The following is an 8,327-nucleotide window of genomic DNA, read 5'->3' as shown; positions in this document are numbered from 1 at the left end:
GGGCTGAGTTTCTCCTCCCAAAAGTTTGTAAGAAGCAGTGGGGGCAGGTTTCTCTTATAAATCTAGGCTGAGGCTGCCAGGGAGAGAATTGGACATGTACAGTGCAGCCTCACATCTGACCATCTCAGTCTGAGTACAGAGCAGGACCCTGGATTCTGGAGACCCTCTCTGACCTGCAGGCATCTGGGCTACTGACTGGGAGATGGCATCAGGGAAAGGCATCCTTGTGCTGCTCACCCTTCTGCTGACCCAGGTGGGCAGGGGTAACCCTCAGGATAATGCCACCCCATCTTTAGCCTTCGTGTTTGATGTCACCGGCTCCATGTATGATGATCTCAGACAGGTGATCGAAGGGGCCAACCGGATTCTGGAACGCACCCTGAATCGTAGGACCAAACCAATCAGCAGTTATGTGCTGGTCCCATTCCATGACCCAGGTAAGAATATTGTAGTTAAAGTTTGGTAGAATTACAAGTCCCATCGTATTGTCCCAGGGTTTGGGGGAATGCCATACTGGGACTTGTAGTGCAACAAGAGCTTGACAGTCACATGCTGCATACCTGCCTGTTACACTGTAAGCTCTGAGAATGCCCAAACTGGGGACACTTTTGTAGGTAGTGTTGTCTGCTTCACTGAACACTTTTCATTAGAAAAGACACAGAACACACGAAACACGATATGTAGGGAAATCCTATAAGCCCCTACAGATATCATCCTTCATTAAATAAAGGCTTAAGTCCTTGGACCTGTGGACTCAAATATAATTTACGCTGTTACTACAGACAATATATACACCAGTTACTAATGTGTTACTACTTTTCTAAAATGTGTCTTGTACTGCTATTTGTTCTCTTTAGGACACAGTCACCTATAATCCTTTCTGCTGTGCGCTTGACTAGTTACTAATAGTTTTTTTTTTTTACTTTATGAAGGTGTAATTGTATGTCCTTCACTCTTGGAAGAACTGACTGTGCCATATATCATATTGTGGGCCAATGTCCTCATCACCCACCATGAATTAATGATACAGGAGGTCATTACTAGGCACTAATACATTCTTACAGACTTTGACTTTATATATATATATATATATATATATACATACACACACACACTTTAATGTTTCGTGCCATTCATCAAAGGATTAACGCAATTTTACCCTCACTTACCACAGTCTCCATTGACCGCTATAAGCGTGGCAGAATCTGGCAATTTATCAAGCAGCAAAAGTTTTGCTTTCTCTGCTAGGTGATGTCATCCTGGGATGTCAGCACCGACTGTATACCTGATAAAGGACACTAGCAAACCTATAGAGGTTGTGCCGTATCCCGCCCCGGAATAAACGACTGTACTCGTGTGCAATGATGTTCGCTGCACATGTGCATTTAGACGTGAGGATTTCTTGGGACCCCAGCTTGTTCATTTTCAGCGACACGTAATTCAGTGTCATTGTGATATGAAGCAATACGTAATGATGGATGCCACAGTGTGAAGTTAAATAAACCCCATCTTCACTCATTTCCATGCATTAATCTAAGAATTAGACAACATTCTTATGCAAAATGGTAGAACTATTTCTTCTCTACAAACAAAATGATTGTTTATTTATCACAAAACAGACACAGATGTGTGCACACAAACAGACAAATGTAGATCATGTTTGAATCCACATTTTTAAGCTGGCATATAAGCAATTATATAAATGTACATAAATAAACGTCCATAAGTACACAAACAGCAAATGTGCCCACAGGCACTGATTACGCATACGTACTCACAAAGGGATGCACACACACAGTTGCTATCATCTCAGTGTGATACAACTTGTAGAGATCAAACGCAGGCCATTGTGTCTGTGTGTTTTGTCACTGGCTGTTTGTTCCTCTGACACGTTTTCTGTGAATCAGCTGTGGGGCAGTCTCTTTATCTGTGAGCTGGAGGATGCTGCTGTTTGACTAATGTCTTTTCTTTGGTGTTGCTGCTGAGAGGACACAATATTTACACTAGTCCATTCATTGTAAAGCATTACTTACTATAGCACGGGGCTTGGTGGCTGGAATCACTGCCTCACAGCACTTTGGATTTAGGAGGTAATTCAGACCTAATCGCTAAGCTGCGTTTTCGCACAGCGGGCGATCGGGTCCAAACTGCGCATGCGTATGCACCGCAATGCGCAGGCGCGTTGCGCGGGTACAAAGCGGATCGCCGCTTAGCGATGGGTTTGTGCGATGGATCCAATCGCACGGGCGATCGCAAGGAGATTGACAGGAAGAAGGCGTTTGTGGGTGTCAACTAACCGTTTTCAGGGTGTGTCTGGAAAAACGCTGGAATGTCCATGCGTTTGCAGGGAGGGTTCCTGACCTCAATTCCTGTCCCGGACAGGCTGATGTGATCGCAGCGGCTGAGTAAGTCCTGGGTTGTGCAGAGACTGCACAAAATCTGTTTCTACAGCTCTGCTACACATGCGATCGCACACTTGCACAGCTAAAATACCCTCCCCCTGTAGGCAGCGACCATCTGATCACAGCAGTGCAAAAATCGCTGCCTACCGGCAGGTCTGATTTATCCCTTTAACTCCTACCAAGGCCCTATTGGTGTGAAGTTTGTCTGTTCATTCTATGATTGAGTGGGTTTCCACCGGGTACTCTGGTTTCCTCCCCTAATCCAGAAACATACTGATAGGTTAAATTAATTGTGAACGAAAAAATAAAATATACTGTAAATAGCCCTTGTGAGTATACTGTAAACTCCACGGAGATAGGGACTGATGTCAATGGCCAAATATTATCTGTACAGCGCTGCAGAATATGTGTGTGCTATATAAATAACTTAATAATAATTAGTCTCCATTCGCTTCTTCACCAGTACTTCCACTTATGGGTGCCAAGAGGGGGGTACTACTTACCCGAGCCTGGGCGTGTTGGATGTGCCCGGTGGGGTCCAGGTCTGCTATGCCCACCTCACACACTTCTTACCTGTCAGCGGCAGCAGCCTCTATCCCCATCCCAGCATGCTGTTGTGTGCTGACCTGCTGTGGGTCCAAAGAGCCTGCAGTATTCTCTGTATGATTTTCAGGGAGGGGAATGATTGCACTGATTCTCCCCTACAGCACCCCCTGATTTGCCCTTCACAGCACCTCATAAACTGTCTTTTTCAGTTTTTTATTATAAAGGGGGTGTGGCCACACCTCCACGACTAGCCCACGCCTCCTACAGTACGGACCCAGTCTCTACGGCCCTGGTACTAATGTTTAGTGGCGCCGAGAGGGTTAAGTGAGTACTCTTTACCCGTGCCCGGGCCTGTTGGAAGAGCCCGCCGGGGTCTTGAGTTACTCTGCCCCACACCCCTTACCTGTAGCAGACAGTGGCACATTGGGCAGGGAGAGAGAGGACTGACTGCTGCTGCAGAGAGAGAGAGGACTGACTGCTGAGAGGGACAGCCGCAGAAGCTGCAAGTCCTCTCCCTCATGACGTGCTGGGGGCGATCGCACCTACCACCACCCACCAGATCTGACACTGGCTCCCCATTGTGCGGCATCTGCGTCCGCACATAAGTCATTTTTCATATTTTCTAAGGAGGGGGTATGGCCACATCCCCTCCCACTACTGGGGCCCTGCAGAGCTGTCGACGACCCTGTCAGTAAGCCTGCACGCAACAGCAGATTGCATACAAATGGTGTGAACCCTTGTTGAAACTAAATGACAAAATGGCCGCATCATCGCTGGAGAAAAGGGCCTATTTATCATAGGCACCTAAAACTGTTATTATAATTTAGTATATGGATATTGTCCATAGGAATTTTCTCAAGCACAGCTGAATTAGACAGGTATTCTCCCCTCCAGCTTTAAATTCTGTAGCTATAAATCAGCTTTAAATTCCTGACCCTATTGATATGTTGCCTGTAAAAGAATAAAGGAATTCCTCTAGTAAACTGTTGCAAACTTTTTACATTTATTAAGGTGAAAGTTGCTCGATTCCAATGGGCCCTATAAGTCTTGTTCTCGCATGGATTTCTTCCGGTTTCCTTCCAGCCTTTTGGCTACTGACATGTGTGTGCATTAAGACCTGTGTGAGAGAATTTTGTATTTAGGCTCCAATGGGATATTGATGTGAATTATTAAACATTCTCTGTACAGAGCTGTGTAATAATGCGCTATCGAATTAAACAATAATGATAATTCAAGCTCTACCACCCACACTGAGAGACTATTCCATGAATCCACCACTTTTTCTGTAATCTGGCACTTCCTTATATTTCCCATGATGCTTTGTGTTCCCTGAACCCTTTTCTAGCCAAGAAGAAACAGCTGCTCGGCCTACTAAGGTGTTCACAGGGACCAGTTTTATGAGTCCATGTGAGTGGGTGATTATAATCCGCTTTGCTTTGTGACCAGACTGCTCTCCTATAGCGTGGTGTATGCGCTCAGCCTTCCCGGACGCTCTCTTGTAACTCAGTTCCACGAAAGTGAAACAGGCTAATGGCAGCTGTATATTTCTCTGTCCAGCTGGAAACATAATTACGTTAATACATTCTCAATGTTGGAAATAATTGAACCATATGTTTAAAACATGAAAACAGAACAGGTCGAAGGAAATGTTTAAGCGGGGCAATGAATGCTAAATGACATGAGGCTCCTGTATATTCCCAAAATAACATGCAGGGTTCCCTGACTCTTCTGTTCTCTGTGTGAGTGCAGAGATGTGCTGGAAATTGGGAGAATTTTGTTGTTGTTAATTAGCAGACTGCAAGGGGAGAGGTATCAAACCTTTGAAAGAGATAAAGGGGGACATCTACTAAGCAGTGATAAGAGCGAAGAAGTGAGCCAGTGGAGAAGTTGCCCATGGCAACCAATCAGCACTAAAGTAACATCTATAATTTGCATACTATAAAATTATACAGAGCTGCTGATTGGTTGATGGAGCAACTTCTCCACTGGCTCACTTCTCCGCTCTTATCACTGCTTAGTAAAGGTCTCCCAAAGTCTCTAGCTTTCATTTATCTTCTCGCTTTTAGCATTTATCTAGATCAGTCTGTAAACTGACAGTTAGAATCTGATTGGTTGCTATGGGCAGTAGCAGATTTACCACTAAGGGGGACTAAAAGTGGAGAAGTGAGCCAGTGGAGAAGTTGCCCATGGTAACCAATCAGTTGCTCTGTATACTTTTATAGTATGCAAATTATAAATGTTATGTCAATGATGAATGGTTACCATGGGCAACTTCTCCACTGGCTCACTTCTGCACTTTTATCACTGCTTAGTACATGTCCTGCTATACGACCAAAGCGGTCGTTTAAGGCCAGGCGGGTCCCAGGCGGTCCGGGCCGACACCGGAGCTGTTTAATGATATGCATTTTGGCTTCCAGGCAGCAGGCCCCGGCAGACTGTCACCGCAATCAATGATTGGTGTGTGAAAGCTGCTGGGTGGCTGCTCCGCCTCCAGCTCTTTGCTCTCCACTGTGTTGTGACTTCCTGGCTGTGTGTGACTTTAAAGAGCTCTGTCGACAGTTGACAGAGAAGTGACAAGTGCGACCATGCATATAACCGTGCTTCTGCTCCGGAGCTCACCTACTGAGATCAGTGGGGTGCGCCGTTGTCCCCGCCTCCCTACAAACATCAGAAGATGGAGGCACCAGCCACAGTATTGTACCAGGGGACGGACAGGGACAACGGCCATTCATTGTAGACCCATAACATTTGAAAGTCTGATGCCGTATGGGCCATTTAATTACCAATAGCCTGCCAGTGTCAGTCAAGGCCCATCAAGAAATTCCTGCCACATGAACTCAGCACTTTCAGCAGCGCCCAATTGATGTACCCTCTTTTGCATATTAGTCTGGAAGGTGTCTGGGTCCATCCTGTATTATTACTGGTAGACCCATTTATCAGCTGACCTGAGTGGACAGTTGGCGGAACAGTGGGTGTATTGGCACTGGGGTGATATATGCTCATGGTAGATCTTACACATCCTGTAGCCTCACTTGCTGACATTACTGTATATACAGGCTGGGGTACAGTATGTACTTAGGGGTAGATGCTGTAAGGCTGTATAGAAGCGGCTGCCAGTCTGCTCGCTGTATTATAAGGTGGTATCACCACGCAGGTATATTACAGCTCTGACATATTAAAGGGGCAGACTAGAATGGCCAAGTGGTTCTTATCTGTCATCAAATTCTATGTTTCTATTAGGTGCAATGTCGCCCAGATGCTAGAAATTCAGAAGGTGAGGTTCGCCTGCTAATAATTTAAACGGAGGGATTGTTTGAGGGTAGTGGTTGGGAAGGGGGGTGTTGTAAGCGGTAACGGATTGGGGGAAGGGGGTGTCTGGCTTTGGGCCCCATGAGGTCTAAATCTGCCTCTGAGCAACTTCTTCACTGTATCTCTCTGGAAGCTTGTACTAAAGTTGTATCTGTTGGAAAATGTGTGTGTACTGTTTGGATCAGAGCCGTATTAAGCGAGGGGGCGACAGGGGCAGCCGTCCCAGGACCCCCTCACACAAGGAGGCTCCACACAGCAGGATAATCTGACCCGCCAACAACGGCTGCCGCCGCTCAGGCTGCATATAGCGAAGTGCAGAGTGGCTCCCGAGTCCCTCCATCAGCGGCAGGGACAATTATGTCCGTATCCAAGTTATGGTATCCAGTGCTTAAAGTGGTCCAACTGCTGCGGACCGGCAGCCAATCAGCGACAGATTTGAACTAGTAGTGCCGCGGTCACAGAAGCTCGATGCAGCGGCAGGGATAATAAAGCCGGCCTGGTCCCAGATCCGCTGCAGCTGGGAGTCTGGAACCTGGGCTTCCAGTGCGGCGGCGATGGTAGGGGCGGAGCGACGGAGGGCGGACCGGGAACGCAGCTTCTTTGTCGGCCCATACAGTAATGCCCCCAGCAGTAGCATCCCTTATACAATGCCCACAGTAGTAGTGCCCCTTATGCAATGCCCCCAACAGTAGTGCCCCTTATGAAGTGCCCCCTTTACAATGCCCTCATTAGCTGTGCACCCCATCAGTAATGCCCTTAATGGTAATGCCCCTGTGTAGTATTGCCCCTAGTCGTTTATCCCCTGTAGTTTAGCCCCAGTAGTCATGCCCATACTGGTAATGCCCCTGCAGTTATGACCCCAGCAATTTACTCCCCCCCCCTCTAGTTTAGCCTCTGAGTGGTAATGCCCCCAGTAGTTTTGCCCTCATGTAGTTTGCCCCATGTAGTTTAGCCCCCAGTGGTAACGCCCCCTGCAGTTGTGCCCCCAGTTGTTTAGCCCCTGTAGTTTAGCCCCCATGTAGTTTGCCAAAGTTAGTAATGTCCCCAGTAGTTTGCCCCCTTGTAGTTATACCCCCAGTAGTTTAGCTCCTGTAATTATGCCCCCTTGTAGTTTAGCCCCCAGTAGTAATGCTGCCAGTAGTTTGCCCCTTTGTAGCTTGCCCCCTTGTAGTAATGCCCCCAGTAGTTTGCCCCTTGTAGTTTGCCCCAGCAGTAAAGCCCCCCAGTAGTTTGCCCCCAGTACTAGAGCCCCCCAGTAGTTTGCCCCTCTGTAGTTTGCCCCAGTAGTAAAGGCCCCCAGTAGTTTGCCCCCAGTACTAGAGCCCCCCAGTAGTTTGCCCCTCTGTAGTTTGCCCCCAGTACTAGAGCCCCCCAGTAGTTTGCCCCTTGTAGTTTGCCCCAGCAGTAAAGCCCCCCAGTAGTATGCCCCCAGTACTAGAGCCCCCCAGTAGTTTGCCCCTCTGTAGTTTGCCCCCAGTACTAGAGCCCACCAGTAGTTTGCCCCAGTAGTAAAGGCCCCCAGTAGAAACGCCTGTAGTACACATATAGGAGGGAGGGAGGGAGAGAGGGAGGGGGGAAAGAACTATACTTACCTAGCCCCGCTCCCGCCGCAGTCCTCTCTCGCCGCCCGCTCCTCTGCACTATGAGAGAGACGTCATGACGTCTCTCCCATAGCGCGCACTGACAGAGCCGGAAGCCGGAGCTCAGTACTGAGCTCCTGCCTACGGCTGCCGCTGCGGAGAGGGAGACGGGCGCCCGCTGGTAACGCGATCTCAGCGGGCGCCCGGCATCTCCCTGCAGCGCCGCCCGGGACATCGGGTTAGGTGAGCCGGGGGAGGCGGAACTGCGTTCCGTCTCCTGGTGGAACTGACGGAACGCAGTTCCGGCCCGTTCCGGCTCACTTTAACCCCTGATGGTATCCAAGTTGTGTAATTGTTATCATCATTATCTTAAGTGACAGTACCGGGGTTTGGTGATGCGTCCCTAAACAAGGCTGGTCACCAGATATATACCTATTTTCACTGCATGGAGCAACTGCACAGGACAGTGCCTCTTACTCTGTATACTGGA

General features: G+C 48.1%; 1 protein-coding gene across 1 annotated transcript in view; it reads left to right on the top strand.

The window, feature by feature from the left end:
- The first annotated feature begins 202 nt into the window (after positions 1 to 202).
- The window catches only part of HMCN2 (hemicentin 2), a 491,624-nt gene continuing 483,499 nt past the window's right edge, over positions 203 to 8,327 (top strand). Inside the window, exon 1 of the mRNA XM_063936681.1 lies at positions 203 to 437. Within this exon, the coding sequence (XP_063792751.1) occupies positions 203 to 437 (235 nt within the window). The remainder of the gene's footprint in view (positions 438 to 8,327) is intronic.

The sequence above is a fragment of the Pseudophryne corroboree genome, chromosome 8 (assembly GCF_028390025.1).
Source record: "Pseudophryne corroboree isolate aPseCor3 chromosome 8, aPseCor3.hap2, whole genome shotgun sequence".
In the NCBI taxonomy this organism is placed as follows: domain Eukaryota; kingdom Metazoa; phylum Chordata; class Amphibia; order Anura; family Myobatrachidae; genus Pseudophryne; species Pseudophryne corroboree.
This window is presented reverse-complemented; position numbering and strand designations above follow the sequence as displayed.